The 15,307-nt window shown below is 47.7% G+C and overlaps 1 protein-coding gene across 1 annotated transcript in view; it reads right to left on the reverse strand.

Moving 5' to 3' along the window:
* Positions 1 to 14,245, reverse strand: part of RFWD3 (ring finger and WD repeat domain 3) — a 24,693-nt gene extending 10,448 nt beyond the window's left edge. The window contains exons 1-6 of the mRNA XM_009998306.1: positions 13,884 to 14,245; positions 12,040 to 12,275; positions 10,264 to 10,364; positions 9,977 to 10,174; positions 4,937 to 5,028; positions 1,242 to 1,356 (exon numbers count right to left, since the gene is read on the reverse strand). Coding sequence (XP_009996608.1) covers positions 1,242 to 1,356; positions 4,937 to 5,028; positions 9,977 to 10,174; positions 10,264 to 10,364; positions 12,040 to 12,275; positions 13,884 to 14,245 — 1,104 coding nt within the window. The remainder of the gene's footprint in view (positions 1 to 1,241; positions 1,357 to 4,936; positions 5,029 to 9,976; positions 10,175 to 10,263; positions 10,365 to 12,039; positions 12,276 to 13,883) is intronic.
* Between the last annotated feature and the right edge of the window lie 1,062 nt (positions 14,246 to 15,307).

A 15,307-nucleotide genomic window follows, 5' to 3' on the forward strand; every position in this document is an offset into this window, starting at 1 on the left:
CACAGTATAAACAAGCACCTTAAAAGTGCTTGCAGCATTCACATGGACCACTACAGGACAGTGATGAATGCAGTTTAAATACTGAAACACAGCTTAGAGAACACAGAGCACTTAATCTTTATAACACATGACTTCAATTAGACTGAACCCTCTACCATTTAATACCAAGAGAACTGCAGGATGATGTTATCAACCTGCACTTTTATCTTAATATACATTTTCTTTTAAGCCAAATGTTCAAGTGGACCAATTTTCTTATTAGCTCTGATCAGCTTCATGCAGGAATTTAGGCAAGCAATTTATACAGCCTTATCTTACATCACACAGGAAGACTTCACCTAAGAGGATGTTGCTTAATGTACAGACATGAATAGCCAAGGCTCTAAAAAAGTCCAGAAATATGAAATTGAGTTACGAGACAGCGAGAGATTAAATATCATTTAATTCACACAACACCAAAAAGTAGCACAAACTGGCTGTGAAACAGGCTATTGGAAAACCTAACACCAGTGGCCCAAGGCAGATCATTCACAGTTGGAAGCACCAAAGTCCACAATTTATAGGAATCCTGCAAAAGCAGCTGTGAGGGGTTACAAGATACCACAGTGCTGCAGGAGCCATTTAGCAACCTCTCAGCAGTTTAGGGGACAGAGGTGCCCCTCAGCAGCTGTCCCACCCATGCACACACCCTGTTCCTCCTGACAGATCTCGTGGCTCTCCACAATGTGCTTGGGTAGAAGGCTGACTGACCTTCACAAAAAAATTAGGTGGGTTTTGGTGGTTTTCTTTGGTTTTTGCGAACAGCCATGCCTCTTCACCAACCACTTCTGAAAGGTTCCTGACTAACTAGTGAGACCAAGTCCCACTACAGGTTTACTATTGACATTTTCCAATCTCTTGATGGAGTTAAGGGAAAGATGAAGAGAATAAGTTTGGTGCTGTATGACCAGGCCTTGCCAGGCACCACCCGAGGAGCAACCTGCAACATCAGCAGCCAAAAAACCCTCTGCTGCTGAGCTGTACTTGCAACTTTGGAGTCTTAGACAGAAAAAAACAAGGTCAGTGTTATGTAGTAAACATTAATACACCAGGGATGTTTAGGACACTCCTGCTGATTCACCAGTGGAGTTTACTAAACCTTGCTGCTTATGGAAACTGGAAGCCTGTCTTCTGTCCTCTAAAGGACCATGCAAAAGACAGGTTGAAGAGCAAGGGAACCCCCAGTGAGTGGTGAGACTCACCTGAACTTGCCTGCGCAGTTTGCTGCATTCATCCGTCAAAACCTGCAGCTGGAGACGGCTCTGGGCAGACTCCAGCTCTGCTTGTCTCCTCAGCATCTGCTCCTTTTCCAGACAGCTGCAGGGAGGACAGGAAAGCACAGCTTAGCCTAGGAACTCCCTAGGATCCTTCTCTAGCTTCTTGACTCCTATCCCCAGACTTCACCCCAACACAAATCCTATTTGTAGACCTCCAGACTGGTTTGGGTTGGAAGGGACCTTCAAGATCATCCATCCCCAACCCCCTGCTCTGCATAGGCAGGGACACCTCCCCCCAGACCAGGCTACTCCAAGCCCCATCCACCCTGCCCTTCAACACTGTCGGGGATGGGGCAGCCACAGCTTCCCTCGGCAACCTGGGCCAGGCTCTCACCACCCTCACACCAAACAATTTCCTCCTCATGTCTCACCTCAATCTCCCTCTCCCAGTTTTAATCCCTTCCCCCTTGTCCTCTCCCTCCCTGCCCTTGTCCCAAGTCCCTCCCCAGCTTTCCTGGAGCCCCTTCAGGCACTGGAAGGGGCTCTAAGGTCTCCCTGGAGCCTTCTCTTCTCCAGGCTGAACACCCCAACTCTCCCAGCCTGCCTCCAGAGCAGAGCTGCTCCAGCCCTTGGATCATCTCAAACAGTTCCATGTCCTTCTTATGCTCTAGCTTGGCTAAGTACCTCCTAAATACACAGCCCTAGCCTTGCATGCTCACCAAGCACTGAATTCTTCCATTCCTTTACAGTATCCTCACATAATTTCTTTTTTCCTGCAGAAGAATCATTTGAGACACTGGCCCAGGTTGCCCAGGGAAGCTGTGGCTGCCCTTCTAAAGGTATAACTCAAACACCACCAGGCAGTGACAGTCCAGACAGAAGAGATATTTTCCCTTCATGACAGTTACACCTTAATAATTTCTGATTAATAATTACCAGGATAGTGAGGTTTCTTTGGAAGATTGCATTGAAAGAACAGCAGCATAGTCAGAGATATGTGAAGACCTCAATTAAATTCTATTAACTACAAGATTCAGGAGAACTCAGATGCCCACAGCCTTTTAATTTCAGACTAGTATCTATGACAGCATCTTACTGAAGAGAAATTACTCCCCATTTTCACACCTGTTTTTCCTTTCTTTCAATAAAAAGTCTCCATTTCAGTTGGAGGGGTAGTAATGCTTGCTGACCTTTTGTAAGCAAAGCTACATGAAGAGTCTGACAAAGCAAGACAGAAAGTGATTCACACAAGAGATTACTCTGTTTAATGCATGCAGAAAAGATGGCAGGAAAGGTCAGCTACTCACCCCCCTGCATTTCTAACTACACCTCCCTCTTCCCATTTCATGAAGAATTAGTGATCTACAGCTTTTTGGCACCAACTCTGCATGTCCCCCCATGCTGACATTTCAGGCCACAGCACAAGATGCTCGTTGTTTCAGTGAGAAAACTCAAGAATTCCATTTCCAAAAGAAACTTCTCCTTCCAGGTGAGACACGTGCAACCCAGCCAGGCTGTGCTAAGCCAGCCACACCCATGGCAACACCCCAGGGAATGCTGGAATTGCTTTAGACAACCCAGGAAATTAAAACACAAAGGCAAAGCCAGGCTGCAGTGGTATCTTCTCATGGAGCCTCTGTACCTTTTCATGCGTTCCTGTTCACTGGTGTCCAGAGCTTTCAGGGTACGAGCGTAGAGAACCACGATGTCAGAACGTTTTGCCTTCTTATTGCACTGAAACCCAAGACAAGTTCAGTTAATCTGCAAGAATTTAACTACCCACTCCCACAGCTTCAAAAGGAGGGCTTGTCTACTTAAAATCATCAAGGTTGGTGAAGACCTTCAAGATCATCAAGTCCAACCACCCGCCCTAAAACCCCCAAACCATCTCCCTCAGCACCACATCCACCTGTTTATTGAACACCTCCAGGGATGGTGCCTCCACCACCTTCCTGGGCCTCTTCCAAGGCCTCACCACTCTTTCTAGGAAGAAATTTTTCCTAATATCCAGCCTGAACCTCCCCTGGAGCAACCTGACCCATTTCCTCTTGTCCTATCGCTGGTCACTTGGGAGAAGAGCCCAACAACACCCACTTTACCACAACCTCCTCTCAGGCAGTTGTAGAGAGCAATGAGGTCTCCCCTCAGCCTCCTCTTCTCCAGGCTGAACAGCCCCAGCTCCCACAGCCTCTCCTCATCAGACCAATTTTCCAGACCCCAAATCAGCCTAGCTGCCCTTCTCTGCACCTTCTCCAGCACCTCCATGTCCTTCCCTTGTGTTGAAAACACCAAGACTGACTGCTTGGCCAACAGACAAGGATTTGGGAACCCTTGAGTATGTTCCCAACTCTCACTGACATACTCCATTCCTTAGATCACATCCTATGGGCCCAAATCCATGAAACCATTCCAGTGCCAGTAAGAACACTGGTATCCCAGTGATTTCAGTGATACACAGCCAGGTATCTCAATGATTTTGTGTGTCTGGCTGTGACCACTTAGTTCTTCAGATTCACCTTAAAAAAAGGGATAAAACCTCCCTGAGCTTGGACTTGGAAGAAATTATGACATCTGCAAGCTTTGCAAAAAAAGGGGAGATTTAGGTGAGACATGAGGAGGAAATTCTTGGTTGTGAGGGTGGTGAGAGCCTGGCCCAGGTTGCCCGGGGAAGCTGTGGCTGCCCCATCCCTGGCAGTGTTGTTGGGCAGGTTGGATGGGGCTTGGAGCAGCCTGGGCTGGTGGGAGGTGTCCCTGCCCATGCAGGGGGGGTTGAGACTGGATTATCTTTAAGTTCCCTTCCCATCCAAACCAGTCTGGGATTCTATACACTTTGTTGATCAGAAAAGAGGTAGTGAATGCTCAGCTCAAGTAACCTCTGCTGAACATTAATTACGACGTGCACTTAAAATGCAGACTTCTCTATAATTTAGTAGCACAAAGATCTCACAGGCAAGAGTTTCAGCTCAGACAACCCCTCCCTTCATAAAGAGCTGCCTTGCAGAGCACTAAGTGGCCAAGACAGCTTCCTGGCAGCCAGCAGCTGTCACCAGCAGGATCAGGAATGCTGCAATTTCACAGGAACTTGCACTCAGGGCACTTAGTGTAGAGAGCAGCACCCACAGCAGCTCTGGCCGTTCAATCAGAGAACACCCAGTCACAGAGGACAGGGACTGACAATGGAGGGAAGATGATTGAGCTGCAAGGTTCTCCCCAGAACAAAAAGATCCCCCAAGAAATCCTCAGTAACTGCATCACTGGGAGAAAAAACAGGAGCAAGCAGCCCTTAGGAGTTGTTAGGGTACAAAAAGAGAGCAGTCACAGAATTCCAAAGAGTAAAGATGCCAGGAAGGTCTCTAAGAATTCTGTCTGAAGTAGGTGAAGAAAAGATTACACAGAACTGAGAGGGATAAGAAGAAGGTTTGGGCCTTTGCTATGGCAACAGGGGGTCAAGGTTTAATCACATCAACAGGAAGTTCCTTCTTGACAGGAGGGGATCCTGCACAGAGCTCTCCAATTCCTCATGGAAGTTCTCAAAATGAGAAAGCCAAAAGAAATCCTGGGCTTCCAGCCCTCGACTTGGAAAGCTGCAGAACTTAATCTGCTTTACAAGATACTTGTTGACCTATTTTTTTAAAGGCAAAGCCAGGCTGCAGTGGTATCTTCTCATGGAGCCTCTGTACCTTTTCATGCGTTCCTGTTCACTGGTGTCCAGAGCTTTCAGGGTACGAGCGTAGAGAACCACGATGTCAGAACGTTTTGCCTTCTTATTGCACTGAAACCCAAGACAAGTTCAGTTAATCTGCAAGAATTTAACTACCCACTCCCACAGCTTCAAAAGGAGGGCTTGTCTACTTAAAATCATCAAGGTTGGTGAAGACCTTCAAGATCATCAAGTCCAACCACCCGCCCTAAAACCCCCAAACCATCTCCCTCAGCACCACATCCACCTGTTTATTGAACACCTCCAGGGATGGTGCCTCCACCACCTTCCTGGGCCTCTTCCAAGGCCTCACCACTCTTTCTAGGAAGAAATTTTTCCTAATATCCAGCCTGAACCTCCCCTGGAGCAACCTGACCCATTTCCTCTTGTCCTATCGCTGGTCACTTGGGAGAAGAGCCCAACAACACCCACTTTACCACAACCTCCTCTCAGGCAGTTGTAGAGAGCAATGAGGTCTCCCCTCAGCCTCCTCTTCTCCAGGCTGAACAGCCCCAGCTCCCACAGCCTCTCCTCATCAGACCAATTTTCCAGACCCCAAATCAGCCTAGCTGCCCTTCTCTGCACCTTCTCCAGCACCTCCATGTCCTTCCCTTGTGTTGAAAACACCAAGACTGACTGCTTGGCCAACAGACAAGGATTTGGGAACCCTTGAGTATGTTCCCAACTCTCACTGACATACTCCATTCCTTAGATCACATCCTATGGGCCCAAATCCATGAAACCATTCCAGTGCCAGTAAGAACACTGGTATCCCAGTGATTTCAGTGATACACAGCCAGGTATCTCAATGATTTTGTGTGTCTGGCTGTGACCACTTAGTTCTTCAGATTCACCTTAAAAAAAGGGATAAAACCTCCCTGAGCTTGGACTTGGAAGAAATTATGACATCTGCAAGCTTTGCAAAAAAAGGGGAGATTTAGGTGAGACATGAGGAGGAAATTCTTGGTTGTGAGGGTGGTGAGAGCCTGGCCCAGGTTGCCCAGGGAAGCTGTGGCTGCCCCATCCCTGGCAGTGTTGAAGGGCAGGTTGGATGGGGCTTGGAGCAGCCTGGGCTGGTGGGAGGTGTCCCTGCCCATGCAGGGGGGGTTGAGACTGGATTATCTTTAAGTTCCCTTCCCATCCAAACCAGTCTGGGATTCTATACACTTTGTTGATCAGAAAAGAGGTAGTGAATGCTCAGCTCAAGTAACCTCTGCTGAACATTAATTACGACGTGCACTTAAAATGCAGACTTCTCTATAATTTAGTAGCACAAAGATCTCACAGGCAAGAGTTTCAGCTCAGACAACCCCTCCCTTCATAAAGAGCTGCCTTGCAGAGCACTAAGTGGCCAAGACAGCTTCCTGGCAGCCAGCAGCTGTCACCAGCAGGATCAGGAATGCTGCAATTTCACAGGAACTTGCACTCAGGGCACTTAGTGTAGAGAGCAGCACCCACAGCAGCTCTGGCCGTTCAATCAGAGAACACCCAGTCACAGAGGACAGGGACTGACAATGGAGGGAAGATGATTGAGCTGCAAGGTTCTCCCCAGAACAAAAAGATCCCCCAAGAAATCCTCAGTAACTGCATCACTGGGAGAAAAAACAGGAGCAAGCAGCCCTTAGGAGTTGTTAGGGTACAAAAAGAGAGCAGTCACAGAATTCCAAAGAGTAAAGATGCCAGGAAGGTCTCTAAGAATTCTGTCTGAAGTAGGTGAAGAAAAGATTACACAGAACTGAGAGGGATAAGAAGAAGGTTTGGGCCTTTGCTATGGCAACAGGGGGTCAAGGTTTAATCACATCAACAGGAAGTTCCTTCTTGACAGGAGGGGATCCTGCACAGAGCTCTCCAATTCCTCATGGAAGTTCTCAAAATGAGAAAGCCAAAAGAAATCCTGGGCTTCCAGCCCTCGACTTGGAAAGCTGCAGAACTTAATCTGCTTTACAAGATACTTGTTGACCTATTTTTTTGGCCAACATTCCCTTCTGGAGAATAGGAAGAAGGAATGGAAGAAGATCAAAGAGAAGTGTAGGTCTAATTGAAAGGGATCAGTGTTGACTGTGGAAAGAGCTGAAAAGAACACCTTAAAAAGCTGCTCTGCCTCTTGGAAACAGACATTAGAAGATGCAGCTTGTTTGTTTTTCTCTGCAAGATACCTGAACTTCCTGGTCCCCTTGAAGGCTGCAAAAGCAGATGAAGTTCAAAACAGAAGATTAACCAACTGAGAACAGTTCTCAAACACATTTCTTGTCCAATAACATTTTTAATGCTTAATTAAGTCCTTCTAGGAATCTGCCTGCCATTCCCACACTCCAGGACCACCATGTGGTGAAAGCAATTACAGATTTAACACTTGAACTCTCAAACTTCTGAGCTGCTACTCACAAATGCTCTACTTCAGGGAGAAAACCCAAGCCAGAATCCTCCCTTTCCAGCAGTGCTAGTACTTTCTGGCCTAGTTATATCAAAATAATGGTGATTTTTGTTCTTTCTGACAGCAGGCACAGGTGGGTACTCAACACAGCAAGCACAGAATCACAGAATCTTAGGGGTGGGAAGGGACCTGGAAAGATCATCTAGTCCAACCCCCCTGCCAGAGCAGGGTGACCCAGAGCACATCACACAAGAACATGTCCAGGTGGATTTGAATGTCTCCAGAGCCTCTCTGGGCAGCCTGTCCCAGGGCTCTGTCACTCTCACAGGAAAGAAGTTTTTTCTGATGTTTTGGGCAGGTTGGATGGGGCTTGGAGCAGCCTGGGCTGGTGGGAGGTGTCCCTGCCCATGCAGGGGGGGTTGAGACTGGATTATCTTTAAGTTCCCTTCCCATCCAAACCAGTCTGGGATTCTATACACTTTGTTGATCAGAAAAGAGGTAGTGAATGCTCAGCTCAAGTAACCTCTGCTGAACATTAATTACGACGTGCACTTAAAATGCAGACTTCTCTATAATTTAGTAGCACAAAGATCTCACAGGCAAGAGTTTCAGCACAGACAACCCCTCCCTTCATAAAGAGCTGCCTTGCAGAGCACTAAGTGGCCAAGACAGCTTCCTGGCAGCCAGCAGCTGTCACCAGCAGGATCAGGAATGCTGCAATTTCACAGGAACTTGCACTCAGGGCACTTAGTGTAGAGAGCAGCACCCACAGCAGCTCTGGCCGTTCAATCAGAGAACACCCAGTCACAGAGGACAGGGACTGACAATGGAGGGAAGATGATTGAGCTGCAAGGTTCTCCCCAGAACAAAAAGATCCCCCAAGAAATCCTCAGTAACTGCATCACTGGGAGAAAAAACAGGAGCAAGCAGCCCTTAGGAGTTGTTAGGGTACAAAAAGAGAGCAGTCACAGAATTCCAAAGAGTAAAGATGCCAGGAAGGTCTCTAAGAATTCTGTCTGAAGTAGGTGAAGAAAAGATTACACAGAACTGAGAGGGATAAGAAGAAGGTTTGGGCCTTTGCTATGGCAACAGGGGGTCAAGGTTTAATCACATCAACAGGAAGTTCCTTCTTGACAGGAGGGGATCCTGCACAGAGCTCTCCAATTCCTCATGGAAGTTCTCAAAATGAGAAAGCCAAAAGAAATCCTGGGCTTCCAGCCCTCGACTTGGAAAGCTGCAGAACTTAATCTGCTTTACAAGATACTTGTTGACCTATTTTTTTGGCCAACATTCCCTTCTGGAGAATAGGAAGAAGGAATGGAAGAAGATCAAAGAGAAGTGTAGGTCTAATTGAAAGGGATCAGTGTTGACTGTGGAAAGAGCTGAAAAGAACACCTTAAAAAGCTGCTCTGCCTCTTGGAAACAGACATTAGAAGATGCAGCTTGTTTGTTTTTCTCTGCAAGATACCTGAACTTCCTGGTCCCCTTGAAGGCTGCAAAAGCAGATGAAGTTCAAAACAGAAGATTAACCAACTGAGAACAGTTCTCAAACACATTTCTTGTCCAATAACATTTTTAATGCTTAATTAAGTCCTTCTAGGAATCTGCCTGCCATTCCCACACTCCAGGACCACCATGTGGTGAAAGCAATTACAGATTTAACACTTGAACTCTCAAACTTCTGAGCTGCTACTCACAAATGCTCTACTTCAGGGAGAAAACCCAAGCCAGAATCCTCCCTTTCCAGCAGTGCTAGTACTTTCTGGCCTAGTTATATCAAAATAATGGTGATTTTTGTTCTTTCTGACAGCAGGCACAGGTGGGTTCTCAACACAGCAAGCACAGAATCACAGAATCTTAGGGGTGGGAAGGGACCTGGAAAGATCATCTAGTCCAACCCCCCTGCCAGAGCAGGGTGACCCAGAGCACATCACACAAGAACATGTCCAGGTGGATTTGAATGTCTCCAGAGCCTCTCTGGGCAGCCTGTCCCAGGGCTCTGTCACTCTCACAGGAAAGAAGTTTTTTCTGATGTTTATGTGGAACCTCCTGTGCTCCAGTTTGCACCCATTGCACCTTGTCCTATCACTGGACATCACTGAACAAAGCCTGGCTCTGTCCTCCTGACACTCACCCTTAACTTATTTGTAAACATTGATGAAGTCACCCCTCAGTCTCCTCTTCTCCAAGCTCAAGAGACCCAGCTCCCTCAGCCTTTCCTTCATCATCTTTGTGGCTCTGCCCTGGGGTCTTTCAAGCAGTTCCATGTCCTTCTTGAACTGAGGGGCCCAGAACTGGACACAATATTCCAGATGTGGCCTCACCAAGGCAGAATAGAGGGGCAGGAGAACTTCCCTTGACCTACTAACCTCCCCCTTTCTAACCCACTCCAGGAGGCCACTGGCCTTCTTGGCCACAAGGGCACATTGCTGGCTCATGGTCATCCTCCTGTCCACCAGGACCCCCAGGTCCCTTTCTCCTACACTGCCCTCCAGCAGGTCAGCCCCCAACCTGTACTGCTCCATGGGGTTGCTCTTCCCCAGATGCAAGACTCTGCGTCAGCTGTACCAGCTGCAGCGCTCAGGCCTGCAGCAGAGGTCACCCCAGAGTAAAGTGCTTCCCAGTACATGGAAATGTCCCTTTTACCTGGGGGCACTTCCCTGCCTGTCCCTTGAGCCACCTGTCAATGCAGGTGTACCCAAAGAGGTGCCCACACCGCAGTGCTGACAGCCGGTGGGCCCCAGCGTTGGTCCACTGCTCAAAGCAGATGGCACAGGTGTCCCCTTCCTCCTCATCTGCTGGCACAGCGGGAACTGAGGGTTCCACTTGCCTCACTGGAGTCCTCTGGGATTAAAAACATAAAGAAATAACTTGAGACAAAAGCAGCATTTACCATCATTCATCTGTCTGCAAAAGCATTTAGGTCGTCTTACCTGCTTTGGTTGGACCTGAGCTTCTTCAGCTTCATGACTTCCATGTTCTGCAGAAGCTTGAGACAAAGCTTGAGGTGGCTCGGCTTGGACCTGACTGGAATCTAGAGAGAGCATTGCTTAAATTAACTGGTACATAATGGGGGAGAAACTCTCCTGACTTGATCTAAAACCATCAGGAACAAGACCAGCAGTGCAACAGCAGCACAGGTCACACACAGAGCTTCAGATCAAGGTGCTGGAGGTCACTGTGTGTGTGCAAACCCTGCTCCTCACCAGTGGTGAATGCTTTCCTGGACAGAAAGCAGCAGGATTGTAGCATCTTCAGTGAGAAAGGAGAGGTCTTCAAAACACAACAATTGTGATCAGGACTTTCTGACATGCTGGCAACAAACACATCTGTGTACAAGGCTTAAGCTGGCTGATTTAAGGATATAACCCTGCATCATGATGCCAGGAGAAAGACACCACTATGAAGAAGTTGTCTTGCCAAGGGATCTGAGCATGCATATTTCATCTGCCAAGAAAGAATTTCCCATGTGTTCTGTCCCCTCCCCCTGACTTCAGCAGCTTTCCAGCTGGTAGTTACCTGAACTACCCATTCTGCTGGGCCATATGTTTTGTGGTGGGCCCCTGTCAGCCCTGCTGGTGAAGCATGGGCACAGAAATGCTACATTTGGATTACAGGAGCAGAAATCACTGTCTCCCCATCTCCTGATGCAACAGAAGGGTTATGAATCAAATTTAGTACTCCAGGCAGATATTCTCACTCCAGTAGAGAGGTACCACCTAACCCTGGATAAGGTCAATAAAGTTTTCAGCCTCTGGGCTTATAAAAGAAAAAAAACAAACAAAAAACCAAGGGAATTCCAGAAAATGCACCAGAGAACATATGCTCACACAACATTAGACAGCACTTAACAGCTTGAGCTCCTGACACGTGTCAGACTAGCTCAGAGCAAGCAGAATGGATCTGTTGAGAAGGCACCTCAAAGAGGCACCCTCAGAAAAAGGTGTCAAGGTGGGCTGGCCAAGCCAAAACAAAGCTATGGGCAGAGAGTGAAGCATAAGGACATTCCTTAGAGGCTGAAGTAAAAAGGAAAACCTTTTTCTCACACTCTCTGGGCATCACTAACCTGGACTAGGAAGTTCATAATTTGCCACTCTTACATCAACTGCATATGTTCATCACAACCCACATGACAACAACCTGTGAACATGAGGCTGGATAAAGGACTGTGAGCCAGCAAAGGCCAAGGAAGGAAAGAGACAACTAAAAATCCCACTGTCCTAAGCATCTCCAGCTCCTCAGCCAAGTGTCACAGGAATGACAACTCTAAGCTGAAGCAGACTGGAACCACAGATAGTTCAAAAACACTGAAATGGATCCTTTTCTGCAAACTGGAAGCACTGCTGAGCTCCAGAGGTGTGACTGGAAGTCTTCAATAATACTCCTTGATGACATACAACAGAGGAAGTGTTCTAAGGACTCATCTCTAAACTTGAAGTTATTCTCAACATTTCCAGGACTATTTACAAGGAGCAGCCTGCAAAACCAAAAAGATTGTATTTAACAATACAGCAGCAATCACCCATTGCTGCTCCTGCTCTTAGGACCTGCTTGCCAGCAAGCCTTGTGGGAGCAACTTGCTCCCCTCAGCTGTGTGCACAATGATCTTTCAGCACCATCTGGTGTGAGGCTCGACAGGATTTCCCTGCTGGATGCAGCAAAATGAGTTTCTGAAATAAATCTTTACACAGTTCCCATCCAGCACAAACCTTCTGAGCTGGCTGCTGGAGGTGTCTCCTGGGCTGATGGTATCAGTGGTGCTGCAGCCTCCACCACATCCTCCTCCTCCTCAGAAGTGCTGCTGTCAGAGTCACTGACTTCTACTGTTTCACCTGAGCTGTGCTCCTGGCTGTCTTGCACACCATGGGAGGGCTCCAGATGTGGAGCTGGTCCTGTGGTTGGCTCCTGGGTTCTGCTCAGGTGAAAGTAGTTGTCCAATGCTGCCCTGAGTCCAGGAAAGAAATAAAAATCACAAGTTATTTCAGGGAAACTAAAGACTCAGTGTGTTTCTCCACACTGTTCGTGTTAAAACTCCTAGGCTGACTGCAACAGGAAGGTGTTAAGAGTTACCAAGACAGACCTTCTCTGGTAAGAGGGGCCATCCTCTGTTACCACCTGCTTTCTGAACAATCAGCATGTCATCATCTGCTCAGCTCAAAGAAAATCTCCTCCTTACAACAATGATACAGCCTTCTTTTGGGGTGAGGTGGTGGTGGGGTTGGACCCTGCTCATGCAGGGGGTTGGATCTAGATGATCCATAAGGTCCCTTCCAACCCAAACCAGCCTGGGATTCTATGATGATTCACTAACAGTCCAAGACACTCCTAATTGGTAGCTCCAACCCTAACTCAGGCCTGGTCCCCAAAGCCAGCAGATGCACAAGGCCTGGATCAGCCTCATTCCATCAACCACATTGTGTCCAGCCTTTCTACCTTCCCTCCTTTTTCTACTGGATAGAAACATCCTCCCCTCTCCCTCCCCATCAGTTCAGCTATCATCTCTATTATATTTCAGATTCAATGCAGAAGTTTGTCAGGTTGCCTTCCAGCCCAGAGAACTCCAGTGACCTTCATAGACAACCCAAAGGCAAACAATACAGTTTGTTTAATCATCTGAGAGAAGAGGAGCTCTTGGTCTTGATGAATTGAAAGGCAATGCTTCAGTTAATTAGAATTTCACCCTTGGCATTTACAAAAGCTACAAAATAAGACAAAAACCAAACAAACCAGAGATGGGGATTTCTTTCTGGCTGGAGAGCAGTCCCGCTCACCATCCTTTAAACCCATCACAAATTATATTAAATACAAAATTGTTACTTTCTCTGCCTGAAGGTAGCAAAAACAAACAAAAACACTATAGAAAAATGGTTGTGAAAGTTTCTATAACAATTGTCACCAGAAAACCTAATCAGGCAATCCTCAAATCAAAGGTGAAATGCAAAACAGAGCTGAAGCTTCACTGAGCTAAATGCTGGCTGAAACTGCCAGAAGCACCAACAGGAACCTGGCAGAGCAGAGGGAACAGAGCAAGCTGAAGCTCTGGAAGCAGGATGGGAATCATAGCAGGTCTCAGAAGTCAGCAAACAGCACCACTGCCAACCTAAGAAACAGGGGGGGATTCACTTCACAGGAGCAAAGATCCTACCAGAAGAGATCAGCAAGCAGTGTGCCATTATTGAGCTTAAACAATACGTGAGCTGCCCAGAATTTGGCCACAGCCACTCCCCTGGATGGAGCTGGTGTCAGCTTTGGGGTTGTCCTGTTCTGGGGCAGGAGTTAAGACTTGGTGATCCAGACTGTCTGAGGAGGTGGTTGAGACACCATCTCTGGAGACATCTAAACCAGACAGATGTGGTGCCAGAGGGCAGGGTTTAGTGGTGGATGTGGCAGAGTTAGGGTAGTGGTTGGACTCAATGATCTTGAAGGTCTTTTCCAGCCAGAGTGGTAACCGTGACACTGAGCTGGGCTCTGTCCAGCAGGGAGCACGGCAGCCTCACACTGCCACCAGAGTCAGTAAGAGTGCAGTGCAGCTCCCAGTTCATTCCTGGTTTACCTGGCTCTGACTGTCCCCTGGGAACCTCCGAGCCTCTGCTGCCTTCGAGTTCTCTGGACGCGGGGACGCTGCGGGACCTGCAGGGAGGGCCGGGGCTGGCCAAACAGCCTCTGCAATCCCATGGGAGCTGGGGCAGGACTCCGCGGAGGGTCAGGCTCAGCAGATACTTCCCTGGTGGCACCAGCACTTGGAATGACAACAGCAGCAGGAAGAGCTGGAAGGCTGCCTCCTCCTCCCCAGAGCAGCAGAGGGTGGGAAGACAGGGCGGGGTGACCCGAGGGCTCTGCAGGGAGGGTCCTCAGCATCGCCACAGAGTAACCATCCACTGGCTGCAGATCAACTTCCATCTCTTCTTGAGCCATCTCTGCAAAGAGGTGAAGAAAACCAGTATTTATTTGCAAGTCTGTGCCCTGCTTCTAGCCTGGTGGTGGCAAGAATTGGGTGCAATGACTACAAAAAGTCTTTAGAAACCAGACTGAAGGGACAAGTAGTCCTTTTGTCCTGGAGATGCAGCAGAGCTGAACTGCTTCAGGTCCATGGGCTTGCAGAGCAGGCAGCACCCTCCTGAGTCCTGGACTCAAAACCTTTGGCTCAACAGCTGCTACCACCAGGGGCACGTGGCAACCTCTGCCATGGTTTAGCACTGGGCTGGCAATAAACCAGGCTCCAACCAGGATAACATCCCATATGTTTTTAAATGATGGTTGCCCTGCAAATATCTTTAAAGAATTCAGCTTATCCACTAAATAAAACCACCTTCAGTTTGGAAGAAACACAGAGAAGGCACCAGTTTGGGCACTGCTAATTATTAGCTCTGAGGCACCAAATCAGAGCATTTTAGTCACCTTGTTCTGACAACACAAAAAAACCTGTTCAGGATAATTTAATAAATTGAATAAATAGGCACACACACACTAAAAGTCCTTTTTAGGAGGGAAGGGGTGGATTCAACCCTGCAAGCTGCTGAAGGGCATTCACATTGCCAAAAAATACTGAGGCAATCAACCCAGAAGGCCCTGGAAATTGCAGACCTTTAGCATTAGCTTCAGGACCCAAAGCAGAGACCAGAACTTGCCACGCTGTGCCAAGAGGGCAAAGGCTGCTCCTAGTGCAGAGAACACCTAGAAAATCTAGACAAGGATTACTAGAAGGGGATGCCCAGGTATTTTTATAGAGATTCTAACTTCAGAAACATTTTGTCCTTATCTGAATTAGAAATCAAGCCTAGGTTAGGCCAAAAATGGGTAATAAATGCCACTAGAACAGTCACACAGCCAAGATATAATAGTGCTCCATCATCAAGTACTGCTTCTCTAGCACTAAACTCACGTTTGTGATCAAACTCATGGAATCCCAGGCTGGTTTGGGTTGGAAGGGACCTTCAAGATCATCCAGTCCCACCCCCTGCATGGGCAGGGACACCT

This window comes from Chaetura pelagica, unplaced genomic scaffold, assembly GCF_000747805.2.
Source record: "Chaetura pelagica isolate M959 unplaced genomic scaffold, ChaPel_1.0 scaffold125, whole genome shotgun sequence".
Classification (NCBI taxonomy): Eukaryota; Metazoa; Chordata; class Aves; order Apodiformes; family Apodidae; genus Chaetura; species Chaetura pelagica.